This window comes from Mercenaria mercenaria, chromosome 2 (assembly GCF_021730395.1).
Source record: "Mercenaria mercenaria strain notata chromosome 2, MADL_Memer_1, whole genome shotgun sequence".
NCBI classification, from domain to species: Eukaryota; Metazoa; Mollusca; class Bivalvia; order Venerida; family Veneridae; genus Mercenaria; species Mercenaria mercenaria.
This window is the reverse complement of record NC_069362.1, coordinates 71,627,031-71,651,261: the sequence shown is the minus strand read 5'-3', so window position 1 is coordinate 71,651,261 and position 24,231 is coordinate 71,627,031. Positions and strand designations below refer to the sequence as shown.

Genomic DNA, 24,231 nt, shown 5'->3' with positions numbered 1-24,231 from the left:
CTTAAAGCAATTATAATTGCCCGTAAAGGAGAAAAGTTGACAAAATCGCAAAACTTAACCAAGAAATCCGACATTTTCAAAGTCAAAAAAAGGTCATTATTCTTGCAAAAAGTAGGTTGGAGTTATGTTTCTTGCTGTACAGAGTCAGCTTTTGATGATGAACAAGTGTTGCAAGTTTTAAAGCAATATCTTTGATAGTTTAGGAGAAAAGCTTATCTAAACACAAAACTTAACCAAGAAATCCGACATTTTCAAAGTCCAAAAGGAGCCATAATTCTTGCAAAAAGCAGGACGGAGTAATTGTTTCTTGCTGTACAAAGTCAGCTTTTGATGGTGAACAAGTGTTGCAAGTTTCAAAGCAATAGCTTTAACAGTTTAGGAGAAAAGTTGACATAAACATAAAACTTAACCAGGCAACGCCGACGCCGACGCAGACGCCGATCAAGTGATGACAATAATTCCTCATTTTTTTCCAAAAAATCAGATGAGCCAAAAATGAATTTAACTACTCGCTATACCCGAAAACACACGTAAAGCGTGAATTCGTTAAAATACTGCAAACCCAGCGAAATAACGGTAAGAAAACGTATAATCAGATGATGATGTGAGACAGAACATCTTATAATCAGAACTTGGTGTCAGTAAAAACTTTCCCTGCGAATCATGTGGTGTCAGACTGAACATTTGTGGTCTACCCACCTGACTTTAACACCTAGTATTTCTATATTTGTATATATAACTATAGTGTGATATAATTTACATCATTTCCATGTATTATTTATTTGTGTACATCACCGGACAATAAAGTAAGCGTCTCTTGAAGAGAAAAGCTCCGCATTTTCTCGGCAAAAAGTTGCATCTAGAGTCAATATGCGACAAACCTACATGAAAAACGTAGTTAAATGTTATTACCGACCGAAGTTAAATATGCGCAGATGCTTAAAGTTTATAAACTTATTTTTGCTTGAGTATTTGTTGTAGTCTGGAGTGACCCGCATTTAAGACAGATTCGGAATACCCGAGTGGACTGTAGTAAACAACCAAAACATACCTTGACATAAAATTTGGACCGGAAAATAGAAAAATCTTAAATAAAAGAAAACTCGTACGTGACATCGCGAACGTAAATAATGTATGCTGTTTTGTTAATAATACATGATGTCTTAATATGAGCTACATGTTTCAAATGTCAAACTGATGCTAAACTATTATGAAAATAAGTCAAAAGGTCACATTCAAGGTCACTGAAAGTCAGTTTTAAGATCGTTGTGCAGAACTGTATGACATGTATTAGTCATCCAACTTTCAAGGCGCTATCTTAAGAAACAACAAGAGGGTCATGATGACCCTGGATCGCTCACCTGAGTAATATGAGCTACATGTTTCAAATGTCAAACTGATGTTAAAATATTAAGAAAGTCAGTAGGTCGTATTCATGGTCAATGAAATTCAGTTTTACGATTTGTGTACAAAACTGTGTATGTCATCAAAATTTCAAGGTTGTACCTTAAAAACAAGAAAGTAGGTCAGTAGGTCAAGGTCACAGTCAAGTGACATCATATTACTTGGGGTCATCAGGTAATTATAATTAAACAGTCTTGGAAATAGGATCAGATGATTTTTTAAGTATTCTTCCTATATAACTCACATAATAACTAAGTGACCCCAGGGCGAGGCCTCTTTTAACCCCAGGGGCATACTTTGAATGATTTGGTAGAGGACTACTAGACAATGCATCATACCAAATATCAAAAGCCTAGGTCGTATGGTTTCAGACAAGAAGATTTTTAAAGTTTTTTCCTATATAAGTCTATATAAAACTTGGGCCCACCCAGGGCAGAGCCTCTTTTCACCCAAGGGGTACAATTTGAACAATTTTAGTTGAGGACCATAAGACAATGCTACAAACCAAATATCAACGGTCTAATTGATGTGGTTTCAGACAAGAAGATTTTTAAACTTTTTTTCCTATATAAGTCTATGTAAAACTCGGGACCCCCGGGGCGGGGCCACATTTGACCCTAGGGGGTAATTTGAACAATCTTGGTAGAGGACCACTAGATGATGCTACATACCAAATATCAAAGCCCTAGGCCATGTGGTTTTGTACAAGACGATTTTCAAAGTTTTCCCAATATAAGTCTATATAAACCATTTGACCCCCGGGGCGGCGCAATATTTGACCCTAGGGGGGTAATTTGAACGATCTTGGTAGAGGACCACTAGATGATGCTACATACCAAATATCAAAGCCCTAGGCCATGTGGTTTTGTACAAGAAGATTTTCGAAGTTTTCCCTATATAAGTCTTTATAAACCATGTGACCCCCGGGGCGGGGCCATATTTGACCCTAGGGGGATAATTTGAACAATTTTGGTAGAGATGATGCTACACACCAGATATCAAAGCCCTAGGCCCTGTGCTTTTGGACAAGAATATTTTTAAAGTTTTCCTTTCGGTTGCCATGGCAACCAGCTTCTGCATGGAATTCAATTCTTTGAACAAATTTTGTAGAGCTTCATCCAAGGAACATTCCTGTGAAGTTTGGATGAAATTGGCGTAGCGGTTTATGAGGAGATGTCGTTTAAAGTAAAAGTTTACGGACGCCGGACGAAGTGCGATCACAAAAGCTCACCTTGTCACTCCGTGACAGGTGAGCTAAAAAGTAGGACAGTAGGTCAAGGTCAAAGTCAAGTGACCCCCTAATTACATGGGGTCATCGGGTAATTATTATAAAACAATCTAGGAAATATGATCAGAAAATTTTTACAGTATTTTTTTTTCCTATATAAGAGGGCCATGATGGCCCTATATCGCTCACCTGAGTTTAACTGCTTGCTTGAACAAGTTTCTTTGCTAAAGCTTCAAAAACAAAAACAAAAAAACTAGGTGAGAAGGTCATGGTAAAGATTCTTCAGGATAAGTACTGAAAGCTGTTAATAATATACAAATCCCTTTGCTGTAGCTTCAAAAACAAGAAAGTAGGTCAGTAGGTCAGGGCTAAGAACATTAAAGATGAGTATTGAAATCTTTATTGAAAGTTACTGAAGTGGTCCAAATTTCTATGCTGTTATGATCGGTGTGCAAAACTATACAGGTCATCCAAATTTCAAGGCTGTATCTTAAAAAACAAGAAAGTAGGTCAGTAGGTCAAGGTCACAGTCAAGTGACCCCTAATTACTTGGGGTCATCAGGTAATTATAATTAAACAATCTAGGAAATATGATCAGATAGTTTTTGAAGTATTTTTTCCTATATAACTCATATACAAGTGACCCCCGGGGCGGGGCCTCTTTTCACCCCAGGGGCATAATTTGAACAATCTTGTTAGAGAACCACTAGGCAATGCTACATACCAAATATCAAATGCTTAAGCCTTGAACTTTCAGACAAGAAGATTTTTAAAACATGTTTCCTATATCAGTCTATGTAAAACTTGGGGCCCCCGGGGCAGGGCCTCTTTTCATTCAAGGGACATAATTAGAACAATTATGGTAGAGGACCATTAGGCAATGCAACAAACCAAATATCAAAAGCCTAGGCCTTGCAGTTTCAGGCAAGAAGTTTTTTCCTATATTAGTCTATGTAAAACTTGGAAGCCCCTGGGTGGGGCCTCATTTCACTCAGGGGCATATATTGAATAGTCTTGGTAAAGGACCACTAGGCCATGCAACATTCAAAATATCAAAAGCCTAGGCCTTAGAGTTTCAGAGCAAAAGATTTTTTAAAAGTTTTTTCCTATATAAGTCTATGTAAAACTTCGTACCCCCGGGGTGAGGCCTCTTTTCACCCCAGGGATATAATTTGAAAAACTTAGTAGAGGACTACAAGACAGTGCTACATACCAAATATCAAAGGCCTAGGTTTTGTGGTTTCAGACAAGAAGATTTTTAAAGTTTTTTCCTATATAAGTCCACTGGCACCAGACCAGAAAGAAAATGCCTCTGTACATGTTTTACCCTACCCCTAGGTATTCTATAAGAACCATGGTCATGAACGGGAAAATATACTTTCCCATTTCAATCGTATATTGCTCACTTAAAACGCGCAGATCGGTGAATGCGTACCTAGTATATTGAACAAGCGATAATTTATCTTCTATCGTGCACCAGTCACATTGTCTCAATATTCCATGTTGCAGAGATGCTCCACATATTTTATGCTTCCGTCAACGTTACAGAAAAAACTTGCGTGAACTCCCCTAATGAACATCCGGTCTAGAGGTCACAGCAGTGTGCACATGTTAGGCGAAATGTAAACAAACAAAAACAGAATGCAAAATATCCACAGTTATACAATAAAACTCGAAATGATGAATGAAATTCATCTTGTACGTGATTTTGAATTTGAAATCATACATTGGTAAACATCTGTTCTGTTTATTTAATTCATTTTGCACATTTATCCTGCACATACGCATTTTAGCATACACGTGTAGTAAAATGACGATTGACATATATTTTCACATCAGCCAATCAGAATGGTTCTGTAATCTAGAACGGAACTTCACCAGGGAAGTTCAAGCAACGTTGAAAAACTGTAAAATACGCGTTGTTTTTCTAAGACAAGAAGTATTGAAGAAATGTGACCGGTACAGAATGGAAGATAAATTATCGCGTGTTTAATATCCATAGTACACATTTACCGAACTGCGTGTTTTACTTATGAAATGGGCGATTGAAATGGGTTAGTATATTTTCCCGTTCACGACCATGGTTCTTATAGAATACCTAGGGGTAGGGTATAACATGTACAGAGGCATTTTCTTTCTGGTCTGGTGCCAGTGTATAAGTCTATGTAAAACTTGGGATCCCCGGGTCGGGTCTCTTTTCATCCCAGGGTTTTAATTTGAACAATTTTGGCAGAGGACCATAAGGCAACGCTACATACCAAATATCAAAGGCCTATATCTTGTAGTTTCAGACAAGAAGATTTTTAAAGTTTTTTTTTCTATATAAGTCTATATAAAATTGGGCCCCCGGGGCGGGGCCTCTTTAAATCCCAGGGTAATAATTTGAAAAATATTGATAGAGAACCCCAAGGCAATGCTACATACCAAATATCAAAGGCCTATGTCTTGTGGTTTAAGACAAGAAGATATTTCAAGTTTCTTCCTATACAAGTCTATGTAAAACTTGAGACCCCCGGGGCGGGGCCTCTTTTCACCCTAGAGGCATAATTCGAATCTTGGTAGAGGACCACTAGATGATGTCACATACCAAATATCAAGGCCCTATGCCCAGCGGTTTTTGACAAGAAGATTTTCAAAGTTTTTCCTATATAAGTCGATATAAACCGTGTGACCCCCGGGACGGGACCATATTTCACCCTAGGGGGAGAATTTGAACAATCTTGGTAGAAGGCCACTAGATGATGTTACATACCAAATTTCAAAGCCCTAGGCCCAGTAGTTTTGGACAAGAAGATTTTCAAAGTTTTTCCCTATATAAATTTATGTAAGTCGATATAAACCGTGTGACCCCCGGGGCGGGACCATATTTGACCCTAGGGGGATAATTTGAATAAACATGGTAAAGGTCCATTAGATGATGCCGCATACCAAATGTCAAAGCCCTAGCTACTGTGGTTTTGGACAAGAATATTTTTAAAGTTTTTCCATTCGGTTGCCATGGCAACCAGAGTTCTGTATGGAATTCAATTCTTTGACTAATTTTCATTGAGGATCATGCAATGAACATTCCTGTGAAGTTTCATCAAAATAAGACCGGTGGTTTAGGCTGGGAGGTGTTGATGGTAGAAGGAAGACGGACGCCGGACAATCACTGACCACAAAAGCTCCCCCTTGAGCACTTCGTGCTCAGGTGAGCTAATAACACATATAACTAGTGACCCACGGTGCAGTGCCTCTTTTCACCCCAGCAGCATAATTTGAATATTCTTGTTAGAGAACCACTAGGCAATGCTACATACCAAGTATCAAAGGCCTAGGCCTGGAACTTTCAGACAAGAAGATGTTTAAAACAAATTTCCCATATAAATCTATTTAAAACTTGGGACCCCTGGGTTGGGGCAACTTTTCACCCCTGGGTAATAACTTGAAAAATTTTGGTAGAGGATCATAAGGCAATGCTACATACAAAATATCAAAGGCATAGGTCTTGTGGTTTTAGACAAGAAAAGTTTTAAAGTTTTTTTTTCCTATATAAATCTATGTAAAATTGGGACCTTCGGGGCGAGGCCTCTTTTCACCCCAGGGGCATAATTTGAACAATCTTGTTAGAGAACCACTAGGCAATGCTACATACCAAATATCAAAGGCTTAAGCCTTGAACTTCCAGACAGGAAGATTTTAATTTTTTTTCCTATTTAAGTCTATGTAAAACTTGGGGCCCCCGCGACATGGCCTCTTTTCACCCCAGGGGCATAATTTGAAGAATTATGGTATAGGACCATTAGGCAATGCAACATACCAAATATCAAAAGCCTAGGCGTTGCAGTTTCAGGCAAGAAGATTTTTAAAGTTTTTTCCTATAAGTCTATGTAAAACTTGGGACCCCCTGTGTGGGGCCTCTTTTCACCTCAGGACCACCAGGCAATGCTACATACCAAATATCAAAGGCCTATGTCTTGTGGTTTAAGACAGAAGATTTTAAAAGTTTTTTTCCTACACATGTCTATGTAAAACTTGAGACCCCCGCGGCGGGGCCTCTTTTCATCCAAGATGCATAATTTGAACAATCTTGGTAGAGGATCACTAGGTGATGTCACATAACTCTTTCAAAATTCAAATCAGGGTTATGGGAATTGTTTCTCCTGGTGTAGACTTTGATAGTAAATTAGTATTTCAAGTTTCAAATTAATAGCTTTGATAGTAACAGAGATATTTGACTTCATAAAAAATTTCAACCAACGGCGACGCCGACGCCGGGGCGAGTGCAATAGCTCTAGTTTTTCTTCGAAAACTCTAAGTATAAGTTTGTAAAAATGCAAAATAGAGTAATGGAATATGTGCACTGCATGTCAGATCATGACAATGAACAATTGTGTGAAGTTGAATCCATTTCCATTAGTTGGTACTGAGATACCAGTTTACATACAAAAACTTAACCAAAAAACTGCTAAGTCAAAAAAAGAGGCATAATTTTGTAAAAATGCAAAATAAAGTTATGGAACCTGAGCACTGCATGTCAGATCATGACAGTGAACAAGTGTGTGAAGTTTCAATCAATTCCCATCAGTGGGTACTGGGGTACCAGCTTTCATACAAAAACTTGAGTCGAAAAAGTGGCCCAATTTAAACAAGAGGACCATGATGGTCCTGCATCGCTCACCTCTTCCCACATGATCCAGTTTTGAGTATGACGTCGTTTTTTCTATTATTTGACATAGTGACCTAGTTTTTGAGCTCATGTGACCCAGTTTTCAAACTTGACCTAGATATTATCAAGATAAAAATTCTGACCAATTTTCATGAAGATCCATTGAAAAATATGGTCTCTAGAGAGGTCACAAGGTTTTTCTATTATTTGACCTATTGACCTAGTTTTTTAAGGCACGTGACCCAGTTTCAAACTTGACCTAGATATCATCAAGGTGAACATTCTGACAAATTTTCATGAAGATCCATTCAAGGGTATGGCCTCTAGAGAGGTCACAAGGTTTTTCTATTTTCAAGACCTACTGACCTAGTTTTTGATCGCAGTTGACCCAGTTTCAAACTTGACCTAGATATCATTAAGATAAACATTCAGACCAACTTTCATACAGATCCCATGAAAAATATGGCCTCTAGAGAGGTCACAAAGTTTTTTCATTATTTGACCTACTGACCTACTTTTTGAAGGCACGTGATCCACTTTCGAACTTGACCTAGATATCATCAAGGTGAACATTCTGACCAATTTTTATGGAGATCCATTCACAAGTATGGCCTCTAGAGAGGTCACAAGGTTTTTCTATTTTTAGACCTACTGACCTAGTTTTTGACCGCACATGACCCTGTTTCGAATTTGACCTAGATATCATCAAGATGAACATTCAGACCAACTTTCATGAAGATCCATTGAAAAACATGGCCTTTAGAGAGGTCACAAGGTTTTTCTATTATTTGACCTACTGACCTAGTTTTTGATGGCACGTGACCCACTTTCAAAGTTGACCTAGATATCATCAAGATGAACATTCAGACCAACTTTCATACAGATCCCATGGAAAATATGGCCTCTAGAGAGGTCACAAGGTTTTTCCATGATTTGACCTACTGACCTAGTTTTTGACGGCACGTGACCCACTTTCGAACCTGACCTAGATATCATCAAGGTGAACATTCTGACAAATTTTCATGAAGATTTCATGAAATATATGGCCTCAAAAGAGGTCACAAAGTTTTTCTATTTTTAGACCTACTTACCTTGTTTTTAACCGCACGTGACCCAGTTTCGAACTTGACCTAGATATCATCAAGATGAACATTCAGACCAACATTGATACAGATCCCATGAAAAATATGGCCTTTAGACAGGTCACAAGGTTTTTCTATTATTTGACCTACTGACCTAGTTTTTGACGGCACGTGACCCAGTTTCGAACTTGACCTAGATATCATCAAGGTGAACTTCTGACCAATTTTCATGAAGATCTTATGAAATATATGGCCTCTAGAAAGGTCACAAGGTTTTGCTATTTTTAGACCTACTGACTTAGTTATTGACCGCACATGACCCAGTTTCGAAACTGACCTAGATACCATCAAGATGAACATTCAGACCAATTTTCATGCAGATCCCATGAAAAATATTGCCTTTAGAGAGGTCACAAAGTTTTTCTATTAGTTGACCTACTGACCCAGTTTTTGACCGCACGTGACCCAGTTTCGAACACGACCTAGATATCATCAAGGTGAACGTTCTGACCAACTTTCATGAAGATCTTGTGAAATATATGGACTCTAGAGAGGTCACAAGGTTTTTTCTATTATTTGACCTACTGACCTAGTTTTTGATGGCACGTGACCCAGTTTCGAACTTGACCTAGATATCATCAAGGTAAACGTTCTGACCAATTTTCATGAAGATCTTTTGAAATATATGGCCTCTAGAATGGTCACAAGGTTTTTCTATTTTTAGACCTACTGACCTAGTTTTTGACCGCACGTGACCCAGTTTCAAACTTGGCCTAGATATCATCAAGACGAACATTCAGATTAACTTTCATACAGATCCCGTGAAAAATATGGCCTTTAGAGAGGTCACAAGGTTTTTCTATTATTTGACCTACTGACCTAGTTTTTGATGGCACGTGACCCAGTTTCGAACTTGACCTAGATATCATCAAGGTAAACATTCTGACCAATTTTCATGAAGATCCTTTGAAAATTATGGCCTCTAGAGAGGTCACAACGTTTTTCTATTTTTAGACCTACTGACCTAGTTTTTGAAGGCACGTGACCCAGTTTCGAACTTGACCTAGATATCATCAAGGTGAACATTCTGACCAACTTTCATAAAGATCCCATGAAAAATGTGACCTCTAGAGTGGTCACAAGCAAAAGTTTACGGACGCACGGGCGGACGCGCGCACGGACGGACGACGGACACAGCGCGAACACAAAAGCTCACCTTGTCACTTTGTGACAGGTGAGCTAAAAAAAGAAGAAGCAAAACAGACTTATGGATGGGTCCTGTGCAATGTAAGTCAGTTTATCACGGTGAATAGGTGTGAGAAGGTGTTACTTCAAACTTTCAAAAACTTTAAACGTCCAATAGAGCTCTACATTGATGGTCTTTCACATATAGTGCCGACCAAATGTGGACGCCAACTTTTTATTTACAAATTAACTCAATAATAACTTCATATGTAGGTTAACTACCTATTTTCGTTTGAAAGATGTCGGGATAAGTGTTTATTACAGGTATGGACTTATAACGGAAACAATTCGGTATTTCAATAGACACTAATTGGATAGCCAGATTTTATTATTTCATTCAATAATGTAGAGCAAACTTTTCACATCCTATGAAGTTATCACATAAGCAGTGTTTTGAACAGTTCATTCAAATATTATAAGTTTACTGTCAAGCTGTAAAATCACTAAACGCCATTGTATCACTCAGTTCTTCAGTCCTGAGATCCGTGTCTGACTTGACCCTTTCAGCTCTAGCTGAAGTTGCATAAAGTTGTGACATCTGCCAGTAGCGCTTCGCTTGATTGTGGTCCCACTTCGGAGTCAATTTTGGTTGTGTGAAGTCTTTGCCCCATAAAGGATTAAACGGTTTCTTCATTCCTTTGTCTTCCAAATCAGGCAAACTTGTTACATTTATGCCAACCTGGTTTTCAAATTCAGCCTTACCCTGAGACCGTTGACGGCGTAACTCACGTTTCATACTTTGTTTGCTCTTTCTAGATTCTTGCGTTCTTACACCAACGTTGGACGCTGTTTGGTCTGGTTGAGGTCGCGGGTTAGTGATCAGTGTAATCTCCCCGTGTGGGACACTTCTCTGTCTCGCGAATCGTTTCCGATGATAACGCCACTGTCTTGCACGGTCTACATATGTTTGAGATGTTATGTAGTTATCATCGTCCTCATCATCATCTGGCACATTATCACTGGATGACTTTTGTCTTCGTCTTCTGTACGCTTTCTGTCTTAAATATAATGGGCCTTCGTCGTCGCTTTCTTTTGCTGTTTCTTTTGTTGATTCGTTCTCAACGTCTTTAGGAAATTCTAGCTTATCACTTTGACCTTGAACCCCGTCTGGACTGACACCGTCTGTTGACTGGGACGAGCGATTATTTTGGTTTTCGCCCGACGACAGACCATGTGTGGCATCTGCTGAACTCGTGGAATGACTTGCACAGACTGTTACGTTGCTATGCATGCTGATACTTTGCTTCAGTTCTGGTCGTTCACCAATGTTGTAAACAGTTCTATCCTGTAAGCTTCCAGGTGGTTCAGAAATTAACGGAATACTACGATTTAGTTCATTATTATCCATTACGTCATGGCTATGGTCGTGCGGTACAAAATGACCAGAGGAATGTCTGTTACGATCTTTTGCTCTATTGCTGATATTGTCGGTAGTACTAGATACCGTGGAATCTTGTATTTCCGAGCTCTTCGAAAACACTCTGTCTGAATTACTGCCTATGCTGTCATACCTGTCAAGTAAATCAAAAGAGATTCCCCTGAAGGAACCGCTAAGCACTTCCTGGGAACTACACAGTGACACTGACCGACTCTCTTCGGACGTGTACTCTCCTTCCATGTATACAGTTTTGGGGAGCTTTGTTCTGGGTATTTCTGATGTGGTACTTAAATCAGTTTGACTGCCGAATTCAGACATATTTGGCCTTGGGCGTACCCTACGTCTTCTACAACACGAACAACTCAATGACGGTCTTTCTGGTGTTTCCCTTAAATACTCCACTATATATCTATATTTTGATTCCAGCGCACCGACCAGAATGTCTAAAGCTTGGTTTGGCTGTTCAGAGTTATTGATAGAGTTAATGATATTGTCCCATAAAATAGCCTTATTTCGATGAATACTTTCACATTCCATAATATCTTCATAGACATCGTCTGATATAATTTCTGCTTTCCAAAGCTCGTCGCCAACATCTTTCAAATCTACAGCAGATCTCATAACACAAATAACACAGACTGGTTTTTGTTTACTTGCATTTACAATGACTTCAAGAGACTTGTTTACTTCTTGTGGCAAGTCGGGATGGTCCTTTCCCACAATTTCAAGGAATTTTTCGATAACGTGAGGACCACGTGCTTTTATTTTACGGATCAGGAGTCGAACTTGATCTTTATAGCTCGACTTTGCAGCAATAGTACTACATTCATCTTCACTCAAACATTCTGAAGATATCAGCTCATCAGGAATGTTTGTAGGGTTGAATAGAACATTTTCTGTGAATTTATTGATGTTCTTCTGAAGCGCTTGTGGTAAATGCAGCAATTTTGATACATCATTCGTCGATGGTGTTTTATCTGAAGAGTTAGATCGAAAAGATCATTACAAATGAAACATGTACGCAATTCTACCTTTTGAACAAGAAACAAAGTCATATTTCACGCAAGCTGTAACAACAATAGTTAACCGTGTTAATTATTTCTGTACATTTTATAGTTGAAATTCTTTAAAAGTATTAAAGTAAATGCATATATTTCTGACAGAACGAACAAAATCAAATAAAGTAAAGGGTGTAAAGAAAGTTCGTTCCGGTTAAGCAAATGACCATATCATTTTATTGAGATGTAAGAGAAAACAGGAAAGGTTCATTCCATTCACTGAAAGACTACCAATGATCATGTTTAGGATTTTACTATTGGATGAATTGAGATTAATGTATGCCATTCGTTGAAAATTTTCTCTTATGTAGAAAATGCATTTTTCACTAAAATTTATGATGGTAGGTCACTTTCATAACTAACAGTACGCATATGTTGCAATATATTTAGAAGTTATTTGTTTCGTTTTACATTATAGCAGTTGAATTTGTATTGTACAAATAATTCAGATCTGACATAAAATGTTTGTGTAAGAATCAAAGAAAGAAGAAACGCTTGTTTATTTTCAAAAGTTGAACAAAGTATTTTTTCTCCAGTAACAATATCTGAAATTAACCAAATTTCTTTAGCAGCATTAATAGGTCGACATTTCAGCATTTAATATGACGGAAAACTATATATATATATATATATTGTAGAGAGAATTAATTAATACGAACTAAATCACCACCACAATATACCAGACCAATTACGACAAAGCGCCTAGCAATACAAACGAACACGAACATGCCACAGCAAGACCACTAACCCAATAAGATTAGTTTCGATACTGCTTTATATACGAGCCCGAATTGTACTACACATTCGTACTGGTTCAACATTTGCATATATATACTCAAATCTCTGTTTTCATGTCTCACAAATCAGTAGTGACTTTTTAGTCTTTATAACTGATTGGGACCAGAGAAGCTATACTTTCTCTCTCTGAAAGTTAACTGGATCTCGAGGATACATTGAATATATATAGATAATTTGCGTTAAGGGATATAATTATATTCAGAACAGTTGACTTTCCCATACGTGAGATCCGCTAGGATACAAGTTCGCATTGTCTTTACATGTTTTTGATATGCTGGTTTACTTTCCCATTTGGAACGAACTTTCCTTACACCCTTTATTTAAACAAAACCTTCTTTGCATATGTCTTACGTTTTGTATTTGACAGTTTCTGTGCCGGAGGTTTCTTCGTTGTTGTGCTTTTATCAGTAAGTTTCTTCAGGACTTGATTAAGTGTTCTCACGATGTACTCCTGGCCTTTGATCAGCGTTTGTTGTTCACTCTCGAGAATATCCAGGCGATGGGCAATCTCTTTAACTTCATTGACCAACTGCAATTGGTTCTGGATCATCCGCTGTGAAAATATTTCATATTTGAAAATGAGGCGAGCATATGTAAGTATTTTTAGTGGTAAACATATCAATGTTTATAAATAAATGTATTCCACAGAAACTTTGAACATTTAGCAAGACTGTCTTCATATCTTATGCACATCAGTTTTAATTGCGTTGTACAAAAACCCTAGTTATCCCTCCGAATATTATTAAAGACGTATCCGGGAGTAACCAGTGCGCATCTTTTTGCACATTCACTTTACAAAAAGCTGTTAAACTGTTTTAAAATGCGATAATTTAGCAGAACACTGTGAATTGATCACTTTATCAACAAATATTTATAGATATAATAAACAATTCGAATGTAATGAGCCAGATATGAGTTGCTTAATAAATGATAAGGTTTTATAAGATGAAATAATGAAACAATTGCAATTTCCAGTATTTCAAATAATTCATTAATCGCGATGGGTTCTATGGTTTAAATCAATTGTTCATGGAGTTGTTATCAGGCGGGAAGATTGCAAGTGTTTTGAAGGGTAAACAAGAAATATCTTTAAAAATGATGGTCGGCGAATTGTAATAAGAAAAGAAGTTTATGATTTTTTCAAGCAAAACATACAATTGTAATTATTTCAATATTTCTGTTTCATAAACAAAGTTTGACCGTAGTCATATCACATAGATAAACTGTATGCAGCGTACCTTCATTTCAACCTAATGAGATTCAGTCATTATATAGCATATATATAATGAAACAGATTTCAACTGAGTTCAATATTTGCATACCATACTAAAGAAAAATATTTATATATAATAAATCAGTTAAATAATTTATAACAAATATATCAAAGCAAACAAGTACTCATTTTAATATGCAATCTGAATAAGTCACAAAAGCAAGAAACCTTTTCATATGCAGACGACAATTGTAACAAGGAAAATCTTTTAAAAAGCACTTCTCTACATAAAAGACTCTTATCACACCATTATTCATGTGATACGCAGACGGTATTCAGCTCTTTCTTTAATTTGATATATGTTGGTATTTGAACAGGTTTTTATCATATTTATTAAACTTACTTATCATTTTGAGATATATCAATATTCTTGCTAAATATACTGAGCCAAAGTTAGCTTTAAAACTGTGAACAGCGTCGTTTAGGATAAACGCTTTGTCTACATTTCACTCAGCGTAGCACAATCAACAGAGTGAAAGAAATTGACACTCTCGTCCAATCAGGAAGAGTCTTGCATAAATCTTCCATTTTGATAAATTGTCTATAATGCCTTATCAAGTAGTTTGATTTGTAAACTGAAGTCACGTGGCATAGGTAACGAAAACGAATTTAGACGGCGTCGCCGAAAAACATTGAATGTGCACAACATTGTCACAACGTTACTGTGCTTCCTGGGTGTAGTGGTGTTCTAAAAATAGTCAAAGTACAGGAGTAAGCATGGCAACCGATACTTATTAACTTTATTTTTATTTTATTATATCTTAAAGGACGTGAAAGCAAAATTCTCTGCGCTACAACTCATTCCAGGATACGTCTTTAAAATGTAAGGACGAACCTTTAGTAAGCTGGATGGGTTAATCATTCTTATTATCAACACCAGTGCCAGAGATTTTATTCGCATAAAACAGTAGCTATACAAAATACCATCTAAAGTATTCTAAGTCCCAAAGCGGAATTTCAAATCCAAAGCGGTGAGGAGCAAGTAATTCTTAATCTTCTAACTTTACCACAATGCCATCGAAGCTTATTCCATTTCGACAGAATATTTCTTCAGATAGAATTAAAATTCGTGAGCTCATAAAACTAGTCAAAGTTTCGGCCAGCACCATATAGTTTTCTGAACAAAACGTCTACATAAACTGCTTTTGTTTGACATTAACACTTTTATGTTCCTAATTTTTTTATTGCCCTTGTCAGCAAGTCAGCCGGATCACCCGTCTGAATTTGTGATTCGCATATCTCAAAAAGTATTTGACACAGGGTCACCAAACCACATGATGGCATGTTTGGCATGTGAAGTTATGCATCTGGGGTTTTATTTGGGATTCCACACAGGCAGACCAGAGCTATGGTTCTTGATTTAGTCAAAATATGCATAATATACATAAAAGGCCAAAATGTTTTGGTCGCATGTATCTAAAAAACATTTGAACTAGGATTATGAAACATTACAGGATGTGAAGTTGGGCACCTAAGGGTTTGTATGCGATTTTAATCAGTCAAGGCAGAAGTTATATGACCCTTGACTTAGTCAAAAATATGCATAAATGGGCATGAAAGCTTATCTTCGCCGATCTTCAAACATTTTTGACACAGAGTCATGAAACATAATAGAAATATTATTCAGCATGTGCAGTTGTACACCTTGGATTTTGTTTTGGATTTCGAATTATGACCCTTAACTTAAGTCAAAAATATGCATCAAGGGTTTAAGTTTGTGTCCCATGTATCTCAAAAATTTTTTGACCAAGAGTCATAAAACATTAGAGGATTGTTATATAGCATGTGAAGTTGTGCATCTAGTGTTCTTTTTGCGATTTTTGAAACCAGAGTTATGCTCATTGACTTAGTGAACAAGAGGGCCATGAAGGCCCTGTATCGCTCACCTGACCTATTGACCTAAAGATCATCAAGACAGTTTCATTAAGATATGGTCATAAATGTGGCCTCAAAACTGTTAACTAACTTTTCCTTTGATTTGACCCGGTGACCTAGTTTTTGACCCCACATGACCCAGATTTGAACTTGACCTAAAGATCATCAAGATTAACATTCTGACAAAGTTTCATGAAGATACAGTCATAAATGTGACCTCTAGAGTGTTAACAAGCTTTTCCTTTGAAGTTACCCGGTGACCTAGTTTTTAATTCCACCTGACCCAGATTTGAACCTGACCTATAGAGCATCAAGATTAACATTCTGACCAAGTTTCATTAAGACATGGTCATAAAAGTGGCCTCTAGAGTGTTAACTAGCTTTTTCTTTTATTTGACCTGGTGACCTAGTTTTTGACCCCAGATGATCCAATATCGAACTTGCCCAAGATTTTACTGAGGGTAACATTCTGACCAAGTTTCATTAAGATTGGGTCAAAATTGTGACCTCTAGAGTGTTAACAAGCTTTTCATTTGATTTGACCTAGTGACCTAGTTTTTAAGCCCAGATGACCCAATATCAAACTTGTCCAAGATTTTATTTAGGGTAACATTCTGACCAAGATTCATTAAGATTGGACCAAAATTGTGACCTCTAGAATGTTAACAAGCTTTTCCTTTGATTTGACCCGGTGACCTAGTTTTTGACCCCAGATGACCCAATATCAAACTCTTCCAAGGCTTTATTGAGGGTAATATTCTGACCAAGTTTAATTAAGATTAGGCTAAAATTGTGACCTCTAGAGTGTTAATACACGGCCTGTAAACACTGGCTCGTCCTCTTTAAGGAGATGAGTTGAAAAAAGAGCCAATGATACTTCCGAGGAGGCGCTAATGACCGGAACTTTATGCAGAATGTAAACAAAGAAGAAGGGTGAGTAGATTGTTTCCTTTCTCAGATAAATGTAAGGCCCTATTTAAAAAAATAGCCAATGTAGTTCCACTCAGAAATGATTATACTTTTTATATATGCAGGCCATTTTGCAAGGTAAATGCATTCCTTGACGTGAGAACTTTTGAAAGTTGGAAAATGGGGCAAGTTCGAACCAAAAGTGGAGATTTACCCATATATTTCGTCCCAGTTTACACATATAAGAGTATACATTGTATCAATTTTTCCCATAATGGTATGTTAAATCTGTATTATTTATGTGTTTTAACGGCGGGTTTTACCCCTCTATGCTCAATTTTGGCTAAGAGGAGGAGCCAAAGCCTTGGAGGAGGCGCAAAAGTCCAGAGTCGGAGCCACTGACCAGTTCATTTCCTGGGTGATGAACACTCGTATAAAGCGTTTTCGTTCTCGCAATGTAATATCTATTCCGTTTTAATGTTTATAATTTGATGCTTGAAATTGTATTATACTACCCAAATGCACATAATCTACCTAAAGTAACAAGAGCTGTCCATAAGACAGCCCACTCGACTTTTCTCAGTACTTGACTCTGAATTAGAGCTTTGCCAGTAAAACTTTATGAAACTTAAAACTCTAAGTTAAAAAGGGGCATAACTCTGTCAAAATTCAATCAGAGTTATAGAGATTGTTTCTCCTGGTGTAGACTTTGATAGTAAATAACTGTTTTAAGTTTCAAGTCAATAGCTTTGATAGTAACAGAGATATTTGACTTTATAAAAAAAAAAATATCCAACGGCGACGCCGACGCCGACTGCGACGTGAACACAATATCGTTTTGACGATTTAAGCATCGCTGGTCATGTTAGAATGTACACTTTATTTATAAAACTCCCTCGATATTTTTGCTATTTTTTTTTTTTTTTTTTTTATCTTTTCAATATATTTATGTCTTTTCTAATTCATTTAGAAACAATTTTTTTAAGAGTTATTTGAAAGCATAAATAAAATCGAGAAAGGCAGCGATTCTATATAATGTAAATATAAGAAATGATTTTTTTTCGATATTCCGCAGAATAGGATCGGCAAATCAGCGAACCGCGCTAGCTGGAAATTAAGTATCAACATACATGTTTCCTTACAAACGTTATTTAAGTAAATTAGAAAACTGTATTTATAATTCTGTAACTGTAAGCTCAGTAACGGTCAATACCCATTCTTACTACGTAGCATTAATCAAAAACAAATCTGACATGAAATATTGCCTCAACAGATGGCACCCTCCCAGTACTAAATAATAACTAATTAATATGACTTTGACTGCAGAACGGCGACTGACAAACGGACAAGGATGAGACAAAAGCTATATGATACATGCGGTTCGACAGGGGAATAAATATATAACGTTTTCAGTTTCTTTGTTTTCGTTAGAACATCTGGGAGAGGTATTTTGAGTGTTAGCATTTTCATATACGTATATGTAATCGAATTAAGCAATTTACAAGTAAACAATTATATTTATTTAGCATTTGTAAGTACCTAGTGAAGCACATATTGCAACTGCATTTCAAGACTACCACAAAGTTAACACTAACTATTAAAAAATCCAAAATGCGTTGGACATGAAAACCGTTGTGCATTAGGAAATGTCCCTTTCACATAAAATATCATAATTATACAACTTATAACGCCATGACAGCCCATCATTAGACAAGTGCAAAAGAGAAGAGAAGTGCAAATATCTCGTAATACATTCTAAGGAAATGAATAGGATGTTGTTAAAACATCATCCATCAGATGTTTGTCACAATCCAAGGAAATCATGATAAAGATCTGGTATGTGAGAATTGATGACACATTAAAAAAAACTAAATTTCAAAGTGCTTTGGCTCCCACTCCGGTTCTTAGCGCCTCTTCTGCGGCGTTGGCTCCTCCACATGGTGATAAATGCACGTGTACGGGATGAACACGCTAGTAAACCACGTAAGTCATGCAGTAGTAAGATATGCTTTTCAGCAAGGTTGATGCAGGGACTATAAAATCTTAAATTTGTGTAAATTAGGGTGAAATATATGGGAAAATGTCCACTTTTGGTTTGGACTTACTGCATTTTCCAACTTTCAAAAGTTCTCACGTCAAGGAATGCATTTACCTTGCAAAATGGCCTGCATATATAAAAAGTATAATCATTTCTGAGTAGAACTACATTGGCTATTTTTTTAAAATAGGGCCTTACATTTATCTGAGAAAGGAAACAATCAACTCACCCTTCTTCTTTGTTTACATTCTGCATGAAGTTCCGGTCATTAGCGCCTCCTCGGAAGTATCATTGGCTCTTTTTTCAACTCATCTCCTGAAAGAGGACGAGCCAGTGTTTACAGGCCGTGTAATAGTCAAATTGTTGACGACGACGGACAACGGACACAGGGCGATCACAAAAGCTCACCTTGAGCATTCGTCCTCAGGTGAGCTAAAAATACACGTTAGTGCTTAAAACATTGTGTTAGTTGCACACATCTTAGAAAAATAGTTCACCTCGGGCCATGAAACAATGTACAGTGAGAGGAAATGGGGGCACCAGTGTACTATGGACACACATCTAGTTTATTTCTAAACTACACAACTTTGATGCAATTTTGATTGGATATTTATTATGTAATCATTGCCACCATCCTCACGTTACTGTCCATGAATTGTACACGAATTTTATTACTAAAAGCAGAGCATGCTTTTTGCAATATCAAACTGAATAAAAATGACATGGAATTTGTACAGTAAGCCGATATCTCAAGAAGACCGTATAATTATGTCAGAGTCGCGTGGCTCAAAATGGCAACCCCTGCTAACATCCTCCTGAAACCACACAAATTCGACATAAATCAACGAGGAAAATAATGGAATAACTGCGAAAAATGAAAACAGAGTTATGTAATTTGTGAATGTCAGAACATCACAAAGACCTAATTTCATTCCCACAGGTGTTTACTGAGATACCAACATTATACAGTCAACTATTAAGTGAACATTATAATATTTGCATTGCACGTCAAATCGTCCAAGTGTGTGCAGTTTAATACACTTCACTGTCACAAGTGGTTACTGAGAGTACAGCAATCGTGCAACATCGGGCATTTCCGTATACTCCGGTAAATACTTGTCTATTGCGTAGCATAAAGGCCGAGGTGATCAGATTGAGAGTACAGCTTAGGCCTCACCAAATTAAAAAGTTGTTCATCGGATTTGCCGCTCGTATATTTTCGGAAACACAAAAAAAATATTTTTTTTTGTTTTTGGCTTGCGCTCGCCCCATTGAAAAATATCAATCCAAAATTTTTTGGTGCGCTACTTTTTACGGACGTAAATGTGTATAAATGCTTATACTTCCAGTCCCAGATTGTTCTCAAATGGATTTTAATCAAAATAAATACATACTACGCACACATTCTCTATAATAAATCATAATACTTATATTTAGTTGCATTAAAGTTATTTCCCCTTTATGCAGTTACGCCATTTTCTTCAAATGTTTACCAAATTACATACTACAAAAATCGATTTATTTCATTGAAAACTGGATGAAGAAAACCACTAATTTGTTTGATAACATCAATCTACATTATTTTGGTAAGGGTAAATACTTATTGATGCATGTAACTTATCTGTTTTCTGTTTTTTCCTGTCCAAATGAGCAGCATTTGCATACGAAAGTTGGTGGGGTAAGGAATTTACATTACGAGTTTTTTTCAGGACAGTTTTGATTTTCAAATTTTCCAGTCATTTAGTAGACTAATGTTAATACACGTTAATCTCCATTTCAGACTTTAATTGAGACTTTGTTTCAACAAATTTAATATGTTATGAAAGTTTAAAGTTAGAAAAAAGAGCTGTACATAACACATCATGCTCGACTTTTCTAAATCAGAGCGTTGCCAGTAAAAGGGGCATAATAGTCAGAAGCTATTAAAGTACAGAGCTATTGGTCATTATATAAAACTTAATTAAAAATATTCTATGTTAAAAAGGGGCATAACTCTGTCTGTTTCTCCTGGTGTAGACTTTGACAGTAAATAACTGTTCTAAGTTTCAAATCAGAAGCTTTAATAGATCTAGCAACACTTACATAGATATTTGATTTATCAAAAACTTTGTAAAGTCAGCTAAGAATGCTACATTTTCATAGCAGTAAATATTCGATTCGATATTTGATTACAGTGTACTGTATGACAATGTTATTACCTTTTTTCACGAGTTCGCTTTGTTGTGCGTCTGCGGGTTAGATTTTCTCAATCCCTGGGGACTTACTTTTTAATTTAAAAGGGCTATACATTCTATTTTAAGGTTTTTATTAGTCAGTCAAGAGCCAAATGAAGACAAATATATTTCTTCGCTCTTCGCTCGCTCCTGATTTTCTCAAAAAGCAAAAAAAATATTTAAATTATTTTTTCGCTCGCCGCCTCAAATTTTTCAGAAAAAAATCCGATGAACAACTTATCAATTTGGTGTGGCCTTACATGCAAAAACCCAACCAACGCCAACTTGTTTACCCAATCTGATTAAAATCTCGATCTTCTCGTACATGAGTTAGGTGAGGAGATGATTTTAATCAGATTGCATATTTACCTATTTACCAAAGCGTGACAGTATAACGCGTTACATAGGATACGATAATATGAGAATGACTTACGTCTGATCCTGTTACAGCACATGAGGTATCGGCTGGCAAAAACTGAGTCATTGTCTGCCACATTACCCTCTCTCTATAAAAGCACAGTAAGAATATATGAACTTTATCGCCGAACACATTAAACATTTACGGAGTGACAAATAATATTATTCTATCAATGTTTAAAGCTATATGAAAATACTTGTTGAGAGTTCATGGTTATTTAAGACAGATAGTAGAATGTACGAACTTTAACTTCCGAATATATAAATAGTTTACAACCCAATATGAAAATACCTGCACATATGTCCAGAGTTAATGTTATTTTTATCGAGTATATTTATAGTGAATACACCGGATATTATGACCTATATGTCATAATATATATCACACAAACTTTCTGTTAGAATGATTACTTACCGAGTAAGATGATTGTTTTTGTCGTTGTTTTCAGTTACACTGACATTTAATTCCTGTTACTAAAACTGGTATATAATTCCCGTGATACTGATGTTTTAATATTCCTGGTTTAAGATCCCTAAAATGTAAACTTACACGGAAGTGTTTTTGTATGTATCAAGTATGAGCATAAAGCCGTGACAACAGAGATATTTAAACTTTATAATAGACGGTCACACTTGAAAAAGATAATAGGTAAGGGTTTTATAAAGAGGCCTTATGAGTTATGTTCGTATTTGTTTGCGTTGTTAAAACAGCTGATGTTTCAGGCCTGTGTCGTAAAACCTTTCTCGTTTGATTACTTTATTAACTGATTTTACTCTGATCATGAATTAAACCGGGTTTTTTATGCCTCCGAAAGGATGCGTATTAGTTTTCAACTGTCCGTCCGTCCGTCCGTTCGTTCGTTCATCACAACGTTAACTTTTTGCATGAAGGCACTTTACTCGCGAACCACTGCACCCAGGACCTTTTTAATTAGAATTGATAGAAAACACAGTGGCATATTTCTGCCACGTGATTGCTAGGTAGCTCTCACGATAATACTGTTAACTTTTCAGACAATGTGTGCATTTTGCTTTGTTCTGAAAACACAGTAATAAATACTATTTTTCAGGGTTTTTTTCCCTGAAAATGTTTTAGCGCAAAATTTCGCGTTAACGCTTGAAACTGCCACGAGAAGCTTGGTAGATATCACGATAATATTTTTAACTTTCCAGCAAAGCTATGCTTTTTTCTTAAACATTATCGCAGTAAATTATATTTCCAGGTATGTTAAGATTTTTCAGATAAACATTTCAGAAAAGTTCGAAATATCAAGACAATTTTTAAAGAATCGAAATCATGTGTGGAAATAGGTATTTACACCGTGATACTCTAGCTTATGAATGGCAGCTGTGAGAATTTCCGCAAAAAGTATCAAGATGATAATGTAAATTTTCACAATGATATTTCCAGGAAACTTTCGACTATATTGAGATAATCTTTTTAGAAAACTTCGCTTTATCAAGACAGTTTTTTTAAGCATCGCGATAGTATGCACCATACGATAGCAACCTAGCTATAGCTATCTCCCGGCAGAAACAAGTCACCATAAAAAGTTAATTTACGAATATATTTTGCATGTTCTTTCTTATTATTTATGACAAGCAATGATTACGAACAACTTTAGATAAACAGGAAGAAAAACTGATGGACAAAAAATAAACTGAATAAAAATTAACTAAAGGAAGATATCACCACAGATCAGATATGAAGTGGCCTGAGCAGCAGCTCGAGTAGCACACAAAACATAACATTATAAAGATGTAATAGTGATAATAGTACATTCAAAGCATATTACATTACGATATATTAAACACTAGAAAGCAAGGTATACATCTAAAGATAATAACTAAGTGTAGATTTCTCGGAACATCTAAAGCAACTAAACAAGGAAAGCAAGGTATACAAACTAAAGCAGCTAAACAAGGAAAGCAAGGCATACAACTAAGCAAAGCAAAAAGTAAAAGGCCAAAATAAAAGTACCAGTAGGGTGTTGAGAAAATGCCGTCCGGTCCTGCAGAACAGGCTGCTATAGGTAAATCTACACCTCGAACACCTGCAATCCTGGCCATTCCAATTAAGAAATAATTTATAGCAAAAGAGTGCTTTAACACTATTTATGCACGACGGGCGGTATACGTCGGGCGTAATAATTTCACGAGGGCGCAGCCCGAGTGAAATTTTTACGACGCATTACCGCCCAAGTGTATAAATAGTGTTAAAACACGGTTTTGCTATAAATTATTTCAATTCTAATATGCCTTTTATCTAAAACAATAGATAAAATATAGTAGCGCTCTTTCTTGGTCGTAACAAAAACTTAGACGTCACCGCACGTTAACGTGACGTCATTCTAGCGTAAACGTGTTTTAATTAAGGAGGTAGGTTACCTTTATATTTGTATGTGCGCATGTCCAACCGGAAGCTAACGTGACGATTTACGACGACGTTTACGACAAACTAAATGTGTTTGTATATTCATTCTTCTGAAAACAAATCATAGACCTGTCTTCGATCTGACGCTTTATGGTTTAATAATGCAGAAATAATGAATAAATTGCCGCAGAAACGCTTCAAAATAATGTTGCCTTAAAATGACGTCATTGACGTCATGACGTTACGTGTCAGTTACCGCGCAAAATTAATAGCTTTTATCTTGAAAGTACG

The 24,231-nt window shown here is 36.6% G+C and overlaps 1 protein-coding gene across 1 annotated transcript; it reads right to left on the bottom strand.

The window, feature by feature from the left end:
• Positions 1–9,917: 9,917 nt before the first annotated feature.
• Positions 9,918–22,206, bottom strand: LOC123564275 (uncharacterized). The gene is made up of 4 exons (XM_053536919.1): positions 21,982–22,206; positions 21,583–21,655; positions 13,193–13,394; positions 9,918–11,962 (listed from the first exon to the last, which is right to left on the bottom strand). The coding sequence occupies exons 2-4, from the start codon at positions 21,643–21,645 to the stop codon at positions 10,035–10,037; spliced, it is 2,193 nt and encodes a 730-aa protein (XP_053392894.1). The 5' UTR covers positions 21,646–21,655; positions 21,982–22,206; the 3' UTR covers positions 9,918–10,034.
• Positions 22,207–24,231: the final 2,025 nt, after the last annotated feature.

Excerpts from the sequence above, each read along its gene's own strand:
- LOC123564275 (XM_053536919.1), bottom strand. The coding sequence starts at position 21,645 with ATGTGGCAGACAATGACTCAGTTTTTGCCAGCCGATACCTCATGTGCT. Across the intron at positions 13,395-21,582 it reads GTGCTGTAACAGGATCAGAC|CGGATGATCCAGAACCAATT; the intron begins GTAAGTCATTCT and ends ATATTTTCACAG. Across the intron at positions 11,963-13,192 it reads GAAACTGTCAAATACAAAAC|ATAAAACACCATCGACGAAT; the intron begins GTAAGACATATG and ends CTAACTCTTCAG.